The sequence below is a fragment of the Acanthaster planci genome, linkage group LG05, assembly GCF_054643075.1.
Source record: "Acanthaster planci isolate LZ-2023a linkage group LG05, COTS_SCS, whole genome shotgun sequence".
Taxonomy (NCBI): domain Eukaryota; kingdom Metazoa; phylum Echinodermata; class Asteroidea; order Valvatida; family Acanthasteridae; genus Acanthaster; species Acanthaster planci.
Window position 1 is genome coordinate 15791027 of NC_141781.1, and position 21028 is coordinate 15812054.

The window sequence follows — 21028 nt, forward strand, 5'->3', positions numbered from 1 at the left end:
CTGGTAAGCTTACATGTGACGACAGAGTAAGCTCCAGTCAAGGTGAGGACTCCTAGGACACTGACAGTGACAGAGTTAAAGCTCAGAAGTTCCTAAGATGTAGATTAACCCCTTCGTGCCGGGAAGCAGTAAGAGCCGCCGTAAAAAATGAGATCCCTAAGCCCGCTTTTCAGCTATTATTCTCGGCCCATGCTTGAGCGAACACGGTGAAATGAAGCATACCCTGGCTCTTGTATATATGGTGATTGGCCATATGGTGGTGCCCAGAAATGAAAAGGCTGAATTTGCATCATAATCACCAGCTTCACAATAGTCCCCACTTTGAAAAGAGGCAACGGAAATGTGGAAACGTGAATAGGCCGCATACCACCAAACAATGAGCCTTTTCACTGTGTAAATCAAAGTGTGCAGGGCACACAGGGCCACAAACTGAGATTTTGCGGTTTGGCAGGTGGCTTTTGTGGCCAAGCGAGGCTGGAGTTCTTGGAGTCAGCTTTCAGAAAAAAGTCCCAGCGTCAAGGGGTTAAGTAGAGGAACCTCCATTCCCATGTGTGGACTGGGGTGTGAAATGAGACAACTTCAGATCCACCAATAAAGCCTGGGTCGAAATCTGACAGGGGCTGAGTTACTGTAGAAGGAACCCTATGTATAATGTAATGATTATCAACAAAGATTGAAGTTCAAAGATTGAGTTAGGCCAGAGGAAGGGGCAGACATGAATCTGAGTGGTCAGCCGAAAGGGTAGACACAGATACTCGTCTGGCTGGCAAAATACCTGCTAGAACCTTACTACTGTTAGTTCAGGCATTGAGGCCACTTGAGAGGTAGTGTAGTCATTGGTGTCAGATTCAAGGGAAAGGAGACAACGCCAACATTCCCTTCAGGTCTGCATCTTCCAGTACTGCCCATGAGGGTTGAGAAGAGGGCAGAGCAGGACTTGACTGGTGTGGAGCCAGGGGGGGACATAAGGGGACCAAGAAATTATCCTAGGGTTTGTCCTCCGAATCCATTGTGGCTTCAAGTTAATTTCTGAATTACTTGAAGATTGAGGTGACTTTTTTTTGATACGACTGAAAGTAAGGGCTGGAGAGCAGGGAGAAATCTCCTTTGAAATGCAAAAACAAAGTACTCTGACAAGAGAGAGACCGTGAGGAAAGATTTCATGCATAATACAGATTCAGATTCTGTGCTCTGCACAGTATCTAGGTACCAAGCTTATTTTAGCATTTTCTGAGCCGTGCTTAAACCGATGCAACTATGCAACTGCACCGTACAGCATAATGTGACAGTATACACATGTATTTGTCATAAATTTTATCACAAATATTTGCGGTAAATGGTAATTTGCAAACTTTGCAGACTTCCCCCAAATGTGAAGAAACTTGCATCATACATGTAGTGTGGTGGAACCACACGAGGAGAAGCATGCATGGTAAACTGGTTTCTATCGCTTGAAATAGCGAGATTTGACATGGAAAAGCCAGGAACCAGCAATCCTCTGTGACAACATAACACATGTACATAACGAACTTTGACAACCCATAAACCTGAACTGATCAAAAACTCGTGAAATATTTGTACAAATTAGCTCTAAATTATATTCCTCTTTATTTATGGGACCTATTTAATTTCATGTATTCATTTTTAGGTCAAATGCAAGTATTTTCACTGTCCAGTGAAGTCAGATTTTCTGTTAGTCTATCTCAAGGCTCATTGAGCAATGACGAGTCCATGAAAGCAACCCATTCCAGCTGATGCACTGCTGATTCATACAAAAAAATCTGATGTTAACATTTTGCTTTTGTTTATCTAGGACGTGATATTTTGGACCTGAAAGTGCTGTAAAGGAAAGTGAAAGACCAACAATAAATGTACACAGCTAATGAGGGAACAGCTGGGGATGTGAAAAAGGAGCTTTATATCTGAAAGTATATTATATATCAGGGAGTGCTGAATTTGTACACATGTGCGGTCATGGTGTGGCATTCAACGAGACCATGTATGGTATAATACAGAAGGAAAAAAATATGTTTTTTTTAATTAAAAATGGGAGTGGGTGGGTCAAAACAATTTTGGAAAAATTCAAAATTTAAAACATTACAAATTTTGAATTGCCCATAAAATGCTAACATTCACAAAAGGCAGTGTGGTTTAATCTGGACCCCTCCATATGGTTTACTTCAGCTACTGGAGTTGCTGGCCAGCCACCAACTGAAAGCTGGGTTGGTCCCCCTTCACTGCTGTCAACCACAAAGCTATATACCTAAGATGTACATCAACAACACTCCCAATCCTCATCTCACTCAACCACACTTGGCTGTCTCGCCCCTAAAATTTGTGTGGCTTAACTTGCTCTATCCTCAAACCACAACCGAGAACACATCACTTATGTTCTCCCTCTATGTGTGGATTACCTGTTCTGTTCTCTGCCCTCATGAAGAACCACTTATTCTCTACACAACAAGACAAAGCACTCTATCTTCACACCAAAGGAAAACACTACTGATTTTTAAAAAATCAAGAGAGAATTCTGCAAGGCCAAGTGCACACAGCAATCAGCAACAACCCAGCAGCCTAAGCCCCCTAGTAACCCTTATACACTTAAAGCATCTTCTCTAAGTAAGCTCTACATAAAATTCTGCATTCGTACCAAGTTGATACCTTACAAGTTCTCTTCACACCTGTACAGCACACAAGGCAGGGCTAGGCAATGCTAGGCAAAGCCCAGCCAATCATGTCTCTCTGTGTGTTGTCACATAAACGTAAGCTTATTCCTCAGTGGGGGACTTCCTTAAACTCCTACCCTCCCCCATGTGTATCCACTAGTAAACCCCTCCAACACATCTGTGGGGAGGGGTAGTCTACAGAGCTAATCTTACTTGTATAATAGCCGCTTCTGAGCAAGGTTAATAACAAATGGACTGGCCGTTATTACTCATTAGGTAAATATATATGGCAAAGTAATTGAGTTGGGCAAAGTATTATATAAAAAAGTATCTTGATCCTGTATCCCATCTAGTGAGGCTGCTGTTGAAGGTTGATCTGTGTGGACTACAGGGCTGCGTCTCTGTCAGCAATGCTGCTCTTCTGGTACATCCTTCAGATTGGAGAATATCCCAAAGCTAGCAGAATATGAATGTGTTGGAGAATTTCTTACATGCTGTTTGTCAGTGATAGGCCCATGCAGTTGACGCTGCTTTGACATGGTGTGCTTTAACTGTTGTTTTGATGCAGTCAGCCAGTTCTGATTAACAGACTGGATGGCTGTCACAATCCAGCGTGCGATTGTTTCTCGTGAAGCTGGATAATGAGGAGGAACTGAAATGATAAAGAAATGATACTCATTGCACTTCCCCTGATGAGTTTGGTACTATTGAGGTACCACTTTAGAGCTCTGACTGGGCAGCATTTCTTATCTTCTAGTACAGTTAATTGGGATAAAAATGATTGGAATGAAGATATCAGGAGCAAAGAAGTCTGATATATTCTTTGTTGGGAATGAGGCATGAGCAACCAACTGTACTCCACGAGGTTCCCTTCTAACACATCCTGGGTCAATTGATTATGCCTGTGTTTTGCTCTGACATGGAGAGAGGCCATTGCTAATAGAAAGGCACCTGTCCCAAGGCCGCCTGTCGCAAGGGTTCACACAGGGGACTTGAAAGCTTCCCCAATACATGGAGGTGGTTCCAGGTAGGGAGAAGCTGATGTATGGGAGGTTCTGTGAATTTGGGGCTCATGACTGATTTGTAGTTCTTTATGTGAGAGTAGAACTGAACAGATCAATAGTTTCCTGTCAACACCACTTACATTTTACATTAGTAATTTTAGGGCCCTGCTGTTGTAGTCCTTTGGGACTGATGACTACGTGCTGCAGCTGCTGCTGAAAGAATGTTAAGAATGACCACTCATCAATACTAAACACGTCAGGTGAATTGCACCTCAAAAATGGCTTATACAGGATGCGTATGTTAAAATGACATTTGTTGGTTATGGTCTAGGGAAATTTCACCTGCATGCTATGTGGAGTTGTACTGTACCTACCATCTGATAGATGGAATGACACTCGTGGCAATAGTGGAGTCAGCAGTGTGGTATGAGATCCACTATGCTTGCCATGAGTCCCCGTGGCTTCAGCCATGCTGCTACTGGGACCGTAATGTCTCCCCATGAACAGTTAGATACACTGTTAGAGAATTAACACCCCTTTATGTCTGTTGGGAGGGTGATACCTGTTTCAAGGTCTAGTACCATTCCCAGGAATGTAGGCATCCTTGTTGATCAGAAATCCAAGTTGTGTGATAATTTTCAACGTTTTGCAAAGGATTCAACTGGCCTCAATGAGCCAGTCATTTGGATATCAAAAGGCTCTGATATTATTCCTGCTCCCAGAGCCTTCAGACTTCTCTTGAAGACCTGCGGGGAAGTCGATAGGCTGAAACGAGGTGCCATGAACTTATACATCATATGTAGTTCCAGTCAGGAATCTTGCAAACTGAGACTTGGTGTTATCCAGGTTTCCATGCAATTATGTGTTGAACCGATCATTCCCATACAACACTCAACACAATAAGAGTAGATTTTAAACCTTTCCAGTTGTAAATAAGTAATATGCCAAGTAGTTTTGTATGACTGCTTCGACAAATATCCAGTGTTTTCAGAAGCAATTTGAATTGAGGAAAGCGATGGATAAGCATCACTGACTGCTTGTGTTGTGGTGCACCTGCCGTCGCGACTGAGGTGCTATGCTGCTGGGCTACCGCCAGGGTTATCCTCATTCATCAATGAGTTAATTAAAGTTACTGTCATAGGAATTGAATCCACTCACTTTAACTGTAAGTGTATGAATAATCTATTGCCACTGCACGTGAACATGAGTGCATGCGCACGTGTGCCAAGCAAAATGCACTACCTTTCACTCCACCTTCAACGACTCGCACTCCTTTCCAAGTAATTCGGAATAAATCTCATAATTGTTTTGACCAACTAGGAGTAAGATTTCAGATTTATGAAACTTAAGGATTAATATCTAATATTGTGTGTTTTGATCAAGTGGGATCATGCAGTCTACACATTAGTTGGGCTGTCCCTCTTCCCACCATCTGATCTCTGCCTCCGCAGAATCCTTGTGGACAGGTCTTTACTATGCCGTCTTGTAATGAAATACATGTGTGTATATTTGCATTAACATAAAACCTCCAACATACCAATATGCCCTTATAAATGAAAATAGGGTAAAACTCGAAATTAAGATACATTATCAAAGACTGCATAAAAATATGTTTAGGTCCTTTAAGTAATGAGTTATTAGCAGACAAATCAGGGGAAAAATATATGACGTGTATGGGAGTGTAGAGGCTGTATACACCTCTAGATCTACTATTACATACATAATACATCATACTTACTCTAGAAACTGAAGCCAAGCATTCTCGCACTCAATAGCAAGCTGCTCTCTCAACTGGGACAATGTCTTGTAGGCTTGTACCAAAAAGGGACTGTGGAATCGTGTCACTTGCTTTGTGCTGAAACAATAAAAAAGGGGGATGAATATATTAGGGGTCATCTATGCACATAAGGTTGGAAGCCAAAGTACTCAGTTCTGGAGGCCTAGGCACACGGGCCCAGGACTGGAAAAACTATCTACTATGCAGAGTATTTTTTTTCACACAAGTAACATCCTTTTTTCTTTGAAGCAATATGCATTTAATGTCAAAAACTGAAATAACAGAGTTAGCTACCCTTATTCGTAAGTTCTACAAATGTATCCTGAAAAATTTTAGCTTGTTACGGCCCCCTACAACTTTCCCTTATTTAATTATGACTCAGCAAACCTTGATGCCCTGACTGACTATGCACAAAAAATTGAAGTTTTTCAATCCCTATGGAGGGCACACCCAGCTTGTAAATGCTGTCCCAGAATATTTACCACCTCTAAAATACACAAATAGATTTTTTGTACATAAAAATAACTAATATAGGTTTCAGTTTTGCAGTAGTCAACTTTCCTATCCATTCAGCTTTCTCAAGAATTTTAGATCAATAAAACTGGTTGAGCCAAAACTATGCATCTGATTGCGTAGGAGGAAGAGTTTGGCAGAGAGCCAGAAATGGTAAATTTCTTCAGTTGAAAACAACAAAGCAAGTATGACAGTTTGCATGCCATTCCTTGGCATTCTCCCACTTCTGTAGACAGGCTTATTACTTTTTATGGCTTAACATGCAGAAATCTTTGTTTAATATTTTCCTAGTTTCTGATGTTTTAACCATGCCTCTCTGACATTTCTCATGTTGCCAACTACAGTTACGTGCCACTATGGCTCCACTGCTACAGAATGGTTTCAAGCATTTCTATTACAGTTTTAATTTAGCAAGGGGAACCAGTGTAACTGCACAGCATGCCTATGCAATTTTTAAGCGACTCACTCATTCAAGGTTATGTACTTCTGACTGATTTTTTGAATGCAAGTTCAAAGTGGTGGTCCAAAATCCGAATGCAGAAATATCTGTAAAGCATGCTACATGTCAGAATAGACTGGAGCCAGGATCAGGTGCATCAGTGACTTAAAAATCTCTATACTAAATGACCACTTTCATGCAACTTTCAATCGCTCAGATGAGTAGTTCTGTTGATTTTGCTTGTTGAGAGTGCACTTTAAGGTTAGGCCACGTGACAAAGGACAACATCCTATATGCCAAGTATCAAAGTGAATAAGTCACGCACAAAATTAAGTTCAACGTGACTGGGTGTGCCAGTTCAACGTGACTGGGTGTGTAACTGCAGTTATGTAGATAATGACCTTTGAAGAGTGCACCTCTAAAGTCATGTCATACATGTATCTAACAAGTTCCAGTGATGACTATAGTTAACTATAGTTTGACTAACACAACCCAAACGAGAGATGGTTTAGACTATCTAGCTGACCATTTGGTAGCAGGCAACAGGGCATGGTCACACTGCTGGTTACCAAAAGCCCATTTCATCTATCATTATGGAGGGAATGATTCACATAAAAATAATTGTATTAGATTTCAATGACCACATACACTGTGAGAATTGCAGCCAACAGTTAAATGTAACAAAAAAAATAAGCCAACAGCACGTAGGATCGTTCGAGTGTTACTGAATTGTGCATGCCCATTGATAAACTTCATGCCCAAACATGCTGCCTCATGGATACCTCAACATAAACATTGCCCCGTAATCAACCTACACATATCTCTGACTACAATCATACTTTCCTTCAGCGCAATTAGATGTATAGTTCCATAAAGGTAATGCAATCCCACATATGAGGCTGTCCATATGTGATAAAATTCTTGTTTATAGTACACTAGAGTTGAGAAAGTTTTGGGACCGACAAGCTTCCTGTGAAATAATGCTTTCAAGAGAGCTGTCTATAAACAAGACACACTTTTGAAAATTGGCATTTGCAGCTTGTTTTTAATACAGCAAATTTAGCAAGTGAGAGTGTGTCCTGGACACTCAATTTAGGTACAATTCAAAACATGTCTCTACAACTCTTCATTTCAAACTAATACCTGAGCATATTGTTTTTCTCAAAATGTACACTATTCACCGAGCTTGGACTTAGCCCTTGTCTAAATTGAAACAGGTGTGGCGGGCATCCCCGGGCCTACCCTGAGTTGATGGGATCAAACCAAGCACTATTAGTGGCAGAGTCGATCTTCCCAACCTAAGGCTTTTCCCCAGACGAGAGACCACACAGAGCGACCTCAAGGCAAAGGGTGCGGAACCATTTTGGAGGAAATATACCGCCGATTGTGACCGAGTGTTAATTAGTCTCTGTTAAATTACACAATCAACCTGTAAAGAAAGTAATCCTTGACAGAAGAACTGTCGGTACAGGACGTTCAATTTATTCAACAATAATCAACACAAATCAACAAATGAAATGTACAGTGAAGTGATTGGGAGATTGGTTTGTTGCCTGTGTATTTACGTAATTGGATTGAGCACTAATTTAGCGTAGGGCCGCAGCAGCAATATGCCAATGCATCAACTTTGCACCATGCGCATCAGCCATTCACTGTGCATCAACCACACACAGCGCATCAACAAAGTCACACTGCGTCAGCAATTGCACCACTGCATAAGCAACGCACCTCTGTGTAAACAATGCACACCGCTGTGTAAACCATACACACTACATGCACTGCATCAACAATGCACACCGCGTCAGCAACGTACAACTTGTACAACTTCGTACGAGCTTCACCTAACGTGCATGCGAGCCAGCGTCAGCAATGTACAGCTCTCACAGCTTTGTACTTGCAATGCGTCAGCTACACACACTAGTCAGCCACGTACAGTCTATACAATCACGTACTTGCAACGCATCAGCACCACACAACACTTCGCACAGCGCTGACAATGCCTTAGCTCCGTGCCAACTCACCAACTTCACTCTGCGAAGTCCAACACGCAACCACCTATAATGCGATCGCAGCGCTCGCCGCGGTAGCACGACCATGTGCACACAGCGCGCTACGCCATGCCTAGCCAGCACACGTTACCAAGTCACTAGCCAATCAGGTACGTGCACTGCAACTCATTAATAAAATTAGACTAGTTCTAGTCCTATACACTTTCCGTCACACAGGAATAAAAATACATGAGGAGAATTTCTCTTTTAACCCCTTCACTGCGGGACGCGTTAAGACACACCGTAAAAATTGAGATCCTCAGCCCGCTTTTCAGCTATTATTCTCAGCCCACACATGAGCGAACACGGTGAAAGAAGGCAGACCCTGGCTCTTGTTTATATGGTAATTGGTCTTTGTGTGTAGCCCAGAAATGAAAAGACTGAATTTGCATCATAATCACCAGCTTCAAAATAGTCCCCACTTTGAAAAGAGGCAATGGGAATGTGGAAGCTTGAGTAGAGCCGCATGCCACCGAACAATCAGCATTTTCACCATATGATACAGATGCCCACAGATAAACCATTTGACTGCATCAGTCCAGAAAACAATGGTTCAACAATCACATTGCAATGCTAATGATCTACATCTTTTTTATATAATACATGTCCTATCTTGCTATGGAATAAAAACAGTGAATATTTACCACAGTGTAAATCCAAACCAAGACAACCAAGTTATACAAATGAAGTCCACCCTGTTCTGGAATGCACTATCCTGTCATCAGGGTAATTAAATTATATCTTTGAACGGAGATCCTACTCAGATAACCATCAAAAGGGGAAAAAAGTCCACTTTTCTTTCCCTTTCATAAAAATTATGCAATCAAATCCCTAAAAGAAAATCAACATAAGAACACCAACAAGGGAGATGGGCATACAAAGGCTTCATAGCTCTTTACAGGAGAAAGGAATGCCTAAAGAATGGTCCAGTACAGTCAGACTAGACCTGGATACCTAGATAAGCAGTGCATTTGTGAGTTTGATGGATGGTGCATAATTAAAATTCCTCTGAAGTACAGTTTTGCACTTTGCGTCCAGCCCCATCATCTTCTCCTCTAGAATTCTAACCCCCCTCTCATCCCATATCTACCATGTCTACTTTGACTCCACCCCTAATTCCGTCTATCTCCAATCTCACATCCACCTTATCCTTCCATCCATATCCTACTCCACCCCTCTATCATCTTGTCTATCTCCTAATTTGCCCCACCCTATCATCCGATTCATCTCCTACTCCACCTCCATCTCATCATCCCATTCATTTCCTACTCTGCCTCCTCCCCATCATCCTATCCATCTCCTACTCCGCCCCCTCCCCATCATCGCATTCATCTCCTACTCCACCCCTGCCAATCATTCCCTTCACGTCTTACTCTGGCTGTTCCACCATCCCACTTATCCAGCCAAACCATTACGCCGACCTCATCCACGAATCTTCTAACACGGAGAAAGAATGCATAGACATCCAGTAGGGTGACGTGAACATGAAGTGTCTTGCAGCTGTGTGTAGACAAAACCATTACTGCACAGGTGGCAGACTAGAAACTTGTTGAGAGTTTGTGTAAGTTAACGGAAGTAGTTCCCTTTAAAATTACACAGTTTTAGTTTAGAGTTACCCTGTATTTTGGGGTTAATGTTTCCCTTGTTAATTTACTTTGACCCTTGCATAAACCCATATAACTTGACCCCTTGCTCTGACCACACTTTGTTTGAAGAGCAAACCAGCACAGACACTGTTCACATATTTGTTCCTCCTCACTGGATTGTGCATTTCTTCTTGAGTCAGGTTTCTGTCTGCTTCAAAGAGTCAGTGGTTGAAGCCAAAGTCTCTTCATTGAATCTATTTTGAAACACTATGTTGGTTTTAGCCCTTTTAAAGTTTTAGTCTTTTGGTGTGAAGTCTTTTCAGTCTTTTAAAATAGTTGGGCAAATTTCAATCCAGTTCAGAATATTTCATAAAATATTCCGATTTGACTTTATCATGAATTATGAAACATTCTTTGAGGTGATCAACAACAATGTTGTAGTCGACACCGTTAAGCCCGGGTCCCAGACACCAAGACCATGACCAGCAGGTGCACTAATTATTAACAGAAAAAAATTGACTTAAAAAAGAAGACGCATGCTAGTAGTACTATGCGTCACATTTGTACTGCACTTGCAATCCGCAGCCAATAATAGTTTGGAACTTTGGAATTACATGTATATCTTTAAACAATCCCCATTTTTGTGGCCTCACTCTCAGAACGATCCAAGTTCATTTGAATTGGTTTAAAGTTTTTGATTAGCACTCCCAACTTAGTAGCCAGTGAATTCAGGACTTATGGGTGGACATGTATGATGGAGACTTAGGCCTACATGCAAATTTCAGAGTGCCCAGGCCTAGCATTTTCTGCTAAAAAAAAAAACAAACAAAACAAGAACAAAACAAAGAAGAAACAAAACATAAAATAAAAAGGAGGGAGTACACAAAGAGGGCTCTTCAAAAATGGAAGGCCCCATTGATAAAGCTACTTTGTGCCCAGCTCATTTAGTGAATACATGCCGAACTTGTTCCACAACGTTCAGATATGCATGATGTCCCAGGACAGAAAATGCATGAACAGCAGAGTGTTTTCTGTTCCTTGCTTATATCAGTGTACTCCTTAAGGTCTCTGAAACAAAATTTTACTACCGCAGATTTGCTGACTCAGGATTTTGTAGTTATTTAGCTATGCAAGGCATACACATGCCCACGGAATTAACAGTTGCCCCAAGTATACATGTCACACCCGCATATCCCACCACATGTAATTTGTGTTGATAATCTTGTTAGAGAGCCAATCTTTTATTTCCGGAAGCAGGCTGCATGTTATGTACAACATACACATGTGGTTATGCACAGTGTGCACATTCCCTTCAGTTGCATGTGTGGTACTTCTTTAGTGGGTGATACCTTTATGCATTCCAACCTTACTACGGTATAACGATTCCTAAACAAAATTGACAGCATGATCTACTGGTTAGCAAATGTTTCTTCTGTAACAACAGGACCAGAAAATGTGCTGATGAAGTGATGTGGCAAATTTAAAGCGAACACAAAGCAAGGGATCAATACTGTGACAAAATAAATGCTGCATATTACCTTTTTCAACATGAGACCAGTAATAATATCGAAACCAAAGGGGACCGAGAACACAGCTATCAAGACCAAGACTGGCAAAAAGTGGTCTCGAGACCAGCCTCAGGGTCTGCAACACTGATCAGCTAGCTTATTCAATTGGGTTCACCATGTATAACAGACACATAGACAACAATTTGTTAAAGTGGTACCAATGTAATGCATGCATCTGTTTGTGCACACATCTGCAAAAAGTGTTAAAAATTATTGATGCCTTACTTTACTGAGAGTAATTTAGGTATTAATAATAGACAGTACAATATTAAAATTGTCTGAAAGATAAACTTACGAACTAATTTTCAACCAGTTATCAGGCACATCATCGATTACACTGTTCTTCACTTCAATGAGGAACTGGAAAAAAAAGTCAAAATGACACACAACAGTTGAGAAATGTTCATTTTTAAATTTGAGGTGGAGCATCTGAGGGGGTTTTGAAAGGTGTTAGAGTGGAAACGGTTAGCGCAAAGGGAGCTTGGTATGTTTGAGGGTTTGTCGTGACTTGTTAGCCTAGTACTGTAGGCAAGTGAATGGATTGTCAAGTTGGAAAAGAGTAAGGGAAGTAAGTTAGCTTAGTGGGTAGGAACTTTATTTTATTTGTCTTTATCTTTCAAAATCTTTAATAACTGTAATTTCTGGTACAGTAATTCTTTCTACGGGCTTATTCCCTCATTATTGATATCAATGGAAGAATTCTGTTGCTATAATTTCACCCTTGTCACCTTTATGTGTATTCTTACTGTCTATCTGTCTAATAATCCCGAAACAGGAATTTCCTTGTTTCATATCCATTCAAAGCAGAAACACAGAATTGAGCAGAACTGTGCAACAGAAACCATGTGGGTATTTAGAAACTAGAAAACCAGAACGTGTTGACAAAGACAAATGTTTCATTCAGTTCATGTCAAAATAACAACTTGTCTCAAGAGTTTACCTTTAGACAAACAAAATATTGACAAATCAAACAGAACAAGTTTTAGTCAAAATGCCACTGACCTTTGATACAGGTACATGTATATGGAGTTTAAAATTAACAAGTTTCTGGCGCATACAAAGACAAATAAGTACATACCAAGTTTTCAAGTTTCAAAGACTTTCTAAAGGCATCACGGTATTAGGATGATTCTGGGAACTGTAATAGTTGACTGATTGACTAGTTTTTAAACTCGGTTGAATCCAAGCCTGATGACAATTGTTGTATTTCCAAGCTAACACAGCTAAACAAAGCTGAGCCAATGTGTTTCATTCAATTTTCTTTCATCTGTGTCCCCTATGAATATGAGTTGGCATTTAAAAGTGGTCTACACTGCTAGAAAGATTAAATTATGCAAATACATAGACTAAAATCTCACGATATTAAATATTCTATTCCAAGAGGGGAAGTCACATGAAATAAGACATTTACACTGTTTTCAAATAAACTTATTCTTTCCACTGAAGAACTGCAAAACATTCATTTCTTTGTCTACACAACGCCTCCATGTAAATAAATGTAGGCATCATGTCATGTACAAGTCACTGTTTCACCTTGTCAGTCTAGAATATCCATGCATACATGTGACTCTGAATTGCCAAGTTTCAAATGTAGAGTGGTGAAAAATGTTTACTGATAACGTGGACCATGTACAATTAAATGTTCATCCACATACATGTACATAAGTTATAAATGTAAATACTATAACAACAAAACCCATTCCGACCGATCCCCCCTCCCCAACTTGTGAGGTCAACAAAACCTTGCATAACAAAAAGTTGTTTAACCCTTTGACAACGGGAACTTTTTTCCAAAAGCCAACTCAGAGAATTCCAGCCTCGCTTGGCCATGAAGGCCACCTGCCAAAACACAAATTCTTGGTTTTTGACCCTGCGTGCTCTGCACACTTTGAATTACACAGTGAAAAGGCTCATTGTTCGGTGGCATGCGGCTCTACTCATGCTTCCACATTCCTGTTGCCTCTTTTCAAAGTGGGGACTATTGCGAAGCTGGTGATTATGATGCGGTCTTTCCATTTCTGGGCTACACACAAAGGCCAATCACCATATATACAACAGCCAGGGTCTGCCTTCTTTCATCGTGTTTGCTCGAGCGTGGGCCAAGAATAATAGCTGAAAAGTGGGCTGAGGATTTCAATTTTTATGGCAGCTCTTACTGTTATCTATTGCGAAGGGGTTAATAGGATGTTTACCTCTATTCCTGATACTGTGATGTAATCCAGTGTAGGCTTTCTAAGGACCTTCCTAACTTCCCTCCGATGCTCTTGAATCTGTCCAAGAAGTTCAGTGATGTCTTTCTGACAGTGTACAACACCAGGGAAAGGGGATGTGTCACAGAACAATTCCGTCTTCTTCCCTTCTCTGTATGAAATTCACATAAAAGGAAACAATAAATCTTTCTGCACAGCAAATGGATGCACTGCATTCTAAACATGGTGAGCCAACTTAAACCGACTAAAATGTATGCTGCTTCCTTTTCTCCCCCCCCCTTTTCAACATTCGTGTTCCATATTTGACTGCATATTTCAATCTCTTCTGAGAGATTGTGGCATCCTGAAATAAAATGTAACAGGACAGCCCAAGTTGAAATATCACAGAATATCTTTACATAGCATGTTTAAATCTTTAACCACTTGATGCTGGATGATGTGTAAACACACACAATTTTCCTTATTTGTTTAATGGTTTTTTCATTTCTTTGGTTGACTTATAAATGCATCGTGCTTGGTTCCATTAAATAAATTGCATTTTTGAAGAATTTGCAGGATTAAACCCAACCCCTGCAGTTTTTTTGGTAAACAAATCCAACATTAACTAGTTATGATAATTAACTGTGTAAAAATTATAACATGAAAGCGATAAGATATCAGAACAATTGGGGTGTCAAAGTTCTACTGGCTAGATGCTAAACCCCATGAAAAGAATATGGGTACTTCCACAAAAATAGCGTACAACTGGCTGCCAATTTGGGATTTGAGAAGGGGACACTGTGGGTACAGCTAAGCAAGATATTTTGTTTGGTATTTCCTGTACATGAGTCTTGGAGGGCGGGAAGTTGGTGATTATCCAGACACTCAACACCATTATTCCCCCTCACAACCTGGAGGTCTGCGGACCTGTGAAGATCTGGTAGGGCCCACCCTTAAACTACTGGGAAATGGCCAGCCTTGCGGGACCTTTTTGACAGAGTGCAGTGCGTTTAGGGAATCCCCACACCTGGCCTCCTTTAAGTATCCCTCAGATATACTGTCCCAGCAAAATAACTCTTATGCGGTATACTACAAGTAATTCGTGTAAATACTCATGTTTATCTTAATGTATTTTAATGTTTTACTCATTTTTCATTTTCAACTATCTTTGTCTTGCCAGATAAGTCAATGTAAATTGCCCTGAGGTTAACTTAACGGAGGGCATTTGCTAAATCCCTTTTTATTATTATTGTTATTATTATCATATGTAAAAAAAATAAGGACTCTCTCTATACTTCCAAAAATGCAGGGGTCATTAAAAATAATTACCCATGTGACATGGACAGAATTTTTGATATGAATTGATGGGACACTCCTTGTCGTAGGCATGAAATTACTCAAATATTATCTCATCTATACTCATAACACACCTAGGAGTGTTACAAGCTAAAGCAGATCAGGTTTCTTGGTCCTTATTAAAGATATTTTGTGTACATGTGACAAATGTCACGTAGACAGAATTTCTACGTAAGATTTCTGTACATAAACATATGTAATACTCTGAACATAATATTCTGCAGCATCTAAAACATGAAGTAAATTGTCATGGTTTTTACAGGTAGCATTGTTATAGGGATAAACATTTACAAGTATGATATTTGGGTGGAAATGTTTATCGTAATTATGACTTTTTATCAATATTAACAGACACCTTCTAAAAGTTGCTTGAAAAGATTTAGTGAGCACAATCCACATCAATGGGGTGGGATGGTGCAAGGGGAAAGAGGGCAAATAGCTTGATATTATCAACTTGATTTATTTTCCAATCCAATGTAAAACTTTTGAACCCCTTTTGTGTGGAAAGACTCATATCAAGATCTTAACAAGTTTGATAGCACTTCCACAGCTTTGTACACAATCTTGCCTTAAAGCCAGGGCCCAATAAGGTCACACATGAAATGAGCCAGTTTGGTAATGTGGCATTTTATTGTCACGAGCCAGCCTACATCTCGCCAGTCTGGGCGAACTATTTCCAACTATGAGAAAAGTCACCTGAACTTAACCTAAACTATCTGCTTTGGCCCTTGAGTTTGATGAGCAATCTAAGGTCCAGGGGTTAGGGGTCCTTTTGGCAGAAATATTCCACGCATTGGTAATTGATTTGGTGACCCAGTTGACTAACATAACAATGAGCATATCAACTGAACTTATTTAATATACTTTTCTTTAGCTTATATGATCACTGTATTTGCACAATTGGAATTACTTATTTTAAACAAAGTTACTAAAGAATAATAACACAAAAGACAATTACAAAAGAACACTCAAATAACCCGTACTCCACAACCCAGCAGGTACATGACGTAATTTCAACATTGATGTTTGGTTGAAATCTGGTTGGCAAAATGTTTCAACGTCGACAACCATAATCCAATGTTATCTGAACATCACTTTTATCACTTTTAGTTCTGACACTGCAAAAAGGTATTTATTAAACATTGGAAGTACGGTTGAAATCAGTCGCGACATTAGCAACCTAAATTCAATATTTACCCAACGTTGATGATCAAATGCTGTATCAATGCAAAGATATCAATGTTTATTCATAGTTGAGTTATTGTTGGTATTGTGTTGCGATATTAACAACCTAAATTCCATGTTTAGCCAATGTTAAGTCACAAACGTTGTTGCAACTTTAATATTTCCACTTATCCAATGCTGCTTTATTGTCGAAATACATGTCACAATCTCAACAACTGATTTTTAATGCTTAATCAATATTAAGAGTATGACGTTTATTCAGTTTATGGAGTAAGATGGGCATCGGACGTTGAATATAGATTTTGTTGATATAATGTTGCGATATTAACAACGTAAACTTCATGTTTTGCAAATGTGAGGTTGCAAACATTGTTTCAACTTTTATATTTCCACATTTATCCAATGTTGCTTATTGGTGAAATGCAATGCTTATTCAACATTCAGCCGGTGACGTTGACTGGGTGTCAGGAGTTAGACGGTCATCCAACATTGAACATTTGTTGATATGTTTTTGCGATATGAACAACCTAAATTAAATGTTTTGCCCAGTCATGTCGCAAACGTTGTTTCAACTTCTATATTTCCATAGTTACCCAATGTTGATTTATAGTCGAAATCAGGTAGGCCTACCGGTAGCAATTTTAACAGCCTGAATTAAATGTTTAATCAACATTAAGCCCATAATTTTGATTCATTGTAAGGAGTCCAGCATTGAATATTTGTAGATATTACATCATGATGTGAACAATTTATTTAATTAAAATTTTTTGCCGACTTAAGGTTGCAAAAGTTGTGTTAACATGCATATTTCCACAATAACCCAATTGTTGAAGTTTTGTTGAAGCAATTCAACCCAAATCCAACATTAAAAAGGTAACATTGATTTGGTGTTTGGAGTAAGACAGTAATCCAACGTTAAATATTTGTTGATATTGTGTTGCAATCAACGACCATAATTTAATAAGTAGCTAACATTAGATTTCAGTTTCCCTTTTTGAGTTCATATAGTTGCAATTTCGAAACTTTAATACTTATTCAACACAAAATTGAGTCGCCTAGTAATAACCAATATTTAATATATTATCAACTAGTGTAGGGTTGTTAACGTTGTTTGAAGAGGCATCTTTTTCCCCACAAACAGGCAATTTTAAATTTCTTTAATTTGACCCTTAATTGACCACAATTTATGGAGTTAAATGAAATAAATAAAACTGAATCTGGGTCATATTTCAAGTGTATACATTCTGTTCAAAAGAAATTGTCAGAGGCATGCCATTTTTTTGTTAATGTATTACATGTTTTTAACATAATAATGTACAGTATATTTGTACAATATAATGTGATCTCATCATGTTACTTAACTGCACCTACACACCATACCATCTAATTGGTCCCTATTCAGGCAGACCGCGTTGTAGTAATGGTATAAGACTATGTACCATTTATCCACTGTATGTGCATATGCTGCCGGCCGACGGGCCGGAAGCTCAGATTTTAACGGTTGCTGCCTTAGACATTCAAATCTTTACATCGTGAACTAGGAAACAATCTCGGTTCCGGAATGATTCTACTGATGTCGATCATATCTTTGCATTGATGTTCACAACACCAGTGAAAGAAGTGCCTCTGTGGTGCCCGTAATTTCACGGGGTGCTGACATGAGTTTGATTTTGGACATGAAAACGATGTCAATTTTCCAAGTTAGTCTGCCCATCTGCCATGTCAATCATGCGCACGTACACCGCCATTCCTGCCCATGACATGCATGAGCTGAGCCTGATGATGTAGAGACTCGCAGAGTGAGTTTTCAATTTTTTGTTTCCTTACTTGTTATACGATCTCCTCTTATGCATTTTTACTGGATGTGTTTTTGAAAACCCAATTTGTGTTTAATTTGAAACCCAGCATTTCCTGAAATCTAATTGCAGGATGGTTGCAGAGAATGAGATTTGTTAAACAAGAGCATGCCACATTTTCACATCAGTCAGGCCATCTGTGTCCATGCTCTAAGGTCATACCATGTAGTAACCCCACATGTACGGCTGTGGATGGCTCTTTTATGAAATCTGTCTCTTTTATGTCACAGAAAAGTGGCAGATTTCAAAAGAGAGCCACCCACAGCACTGCGTGTGGCCCATCATGCCATGATGGCGCCAGCACATGCACTTAGCCTTACCCATGGGAATGGGGAGGACGTCAGGACCCCAAATTGCAAGGTTCTGCCATGGAGAAAGCCGTATAGTATCAGGCAGGCCGCACTTTAATTTGTCTCTCAAGGCCTGCATGTTTTAGATTATGTGATACCCTAAACCATGCCGGAACTGATACTTAGGATCCTATTTCCTGACATATGCTTTGATAATTTGTTGATGCTCATTCATCCTTGTTGACGCTAGATTATGACCCTACATGTACTAGTACAGTGTACATGTACATTGGTTGCTTCAGTCAAGCAGATCGCATGCTTATGTTTGTGCCTCGTGGTTGCTGCATATTTAATGAGCTCACTTGCCTATATGCTACTACATGCATGCATGTACAGTATTGTAGACCTACATGTAGAAACGTGTGCTGTGAGGCTTCAATTAAGGCTTCAGATGACCATGCTGTGACATTGCGTTTAGAGCGCTGATAACCTTGTGCAAAGGAAAGCATATTCTAACTCTGACTGTTTTGAATTTCATGTTTTGACACAGATCCACAATTAATTCAAGTTGCCGACTGATTTCAAAGTTTGAAATGCTAAGGGTGTTAACTACTTTGAGTTTGAAATAATTCCAGAAGAAAGTTTGTTGCTGTGCGTTGGAAGTGAAGTCTAGGTTGTTTGTCCCAGAACTTTGTAACAACTGCTACGGCATATGCGTGTGTTTCACATTTCCGTTCATGTAATCTTCAAGTGAACAGTTTTTCGATTTAATTCAGAATGAATGTATAAGAAGACTCTTTGCTTTGTTCCTTTCCAGGACTTTCCTACATTATTTCAAGAAAGGGGGATTTTTGTGCACGGACACTGCCCAAGCAGAAATCATTACAAAATTGCAAGTGAGAGATTAATGTACATTTGCATAATATTTTGGAACATGATGCAGAATTTTTAAGTCCTCAGGGAAAGGCCGTGTGGATTGTTACCAGCCAAGATTGAAGACACATACCACCTCAAGATTATCTAATAAACATACATGGAAATGAAAAATATATATTGTTCTCGATATTTACATGTATAAATATAGTACATGTACATGTACCGGGTAGAACTTAAGCAGTGGTTAAACCTAAGGCTTTAATTAAATAAGGATTTATAAGAAAACTTCATTGGTCAAAGATTTTGTACTTGATTTGCATGTATTTAATTTTACAAATTCTGCAGAAGTACACTAACATTAGCTACAAGCGGCAGCTGACTGGCACAAGCAAATTTTTTGATGGGACTGCTACACATTGATCTAGTTCAAGACCATCACAGAGATGTCCATTTTTCAAAAAAGAGGACCACACTAAATCTAGTCATTTTGTGTGAATTCTACATGCATGATGTATATCAGGAAAAGGATACTCCAAAAGTGTCCACAAATTGACATGTTGTTTCTAGAAAATTTGTTAAGTGACACTGGTAGATGAAGATTTTAGCTTTAATATAATTGATGCATATGTACATTAATGGAATTCACACATGCGCATGTAGCCATAGGTTTGTTTTCATAAATCACCTTACAGTTTTCTTGCACCCAACATGAATAGGATGATTTATGAAAGTAGCTAGCCTCTGGTCACCACGGCATGAACATTCCTTATGCACAAAACCTTTGCTGACAAGTTTATGCCGACAGACTTTTCAAGGAGAGTAGTTGCTGAAATTTTTCTGATCGTCTATTTTTTTCTATACATGCGTCCTTTTTTTATGTATGTTGTATACATGTAGTTGTAGTGGATGGTAATTTTGCAGTGTCTTTTTGAAAATTTGTACAAAAAAACCTGTCATTTATGAGTTAAGGGTTTTCTTTTGAAATTGGCATATAGAAATAACTTTAATTCAGCGTTTCCTCAAAAAACTCCAACAAATAACAACAATCCTCACAAAATGTTCAAGTTATAAGTTAGTGTTCACGACAAAGTTGTTTGGCCATACATGTACATGTATGATATGTATAATTATTTGAAAGGAAGGTTGAGGTCATAAAACATGGTGTACAAACCTTTCCCACTATTAAATTTATAAATCAGCAAATTTGATATGAACATACAAGAAGTCCAGTACATGAACTTGACATACCAAAATGATGCTGAATTCAAATCACTTTGTTAAACTGTATTATCCCACTACGGGAATCCCAGAATCATTTGGGAGGAATTTTGGCTCCATTTACTGCATTCCTCAAGTGTGCATTCTGGACTTCATGCTGAGCATCTACCCAAAGAGTAAAAAGAGACTTATTTCTGTAAGATTGCATGCATACATATATACTGTATATGCATAAATCACTTTTGAGCAGGGCTGCATTCCTTTCATCCTTTCTCTGAAATCATTGTTTATGTGAAGATTGCGTTTTAGGGTAAGAATACACATGTACTTGCACTTTTGTTGGATGTAACCACAGAGCTAAACATAAACACTACAGCAAAGAAAATTGAACGTCACCCTCGGTACCGTTAAATTTTGTGCTTGTAGAACTTTCGAGATCAGATAGAATGAACGTTGA

At 39.3% G+C, this 21028-nt stretch overlaps 1 protein-coding gene and 1 long non-coding RNA gene across 2 annotated transcripts in view; one reads left to right on the forward strand and one right to left on the reverse strand.

Annotated features, from left to right (window-relative positions):
• The window catches only part of msh3 (mutS homolog 3), a 177237-nt gene that overhangs the window by 44637 nt on the left and 111572 nt on the right, over positions 1–21028 (reverse strand). The window contains exons 13-15 of the mRNA XM_087137219.1: positions 13794–13962; positions 11897–11961; positions 5409–5525 (exon numbers count right to left, since the gene is read on the reverse strand). Coding sequence (XP_086993345.1) covers positions 5409–5525; positions 11897–11961; positions 13794–13962 — 351 coding nt within the window. The remainder of the gene's footprint in view (positions 1–5408; positions 5526–11896; positions 11962–13793; positions 13963–21028) is intronic.
• The window catches only part of LOC110990128 (uncharacterized), a 48754-nt gene continuing 45484 nt past the window's right edge, over positions 17759–21028 (forward strand). The window contains exon 1 of the long non-coding RNA XR_002599761.2: positions 17759–18130. This is a non-coding gene — a long non-coding RNA (uncharacterized LOC110990128). The remainder of the gene's footprint in view (positions 18131–21028) is intronic.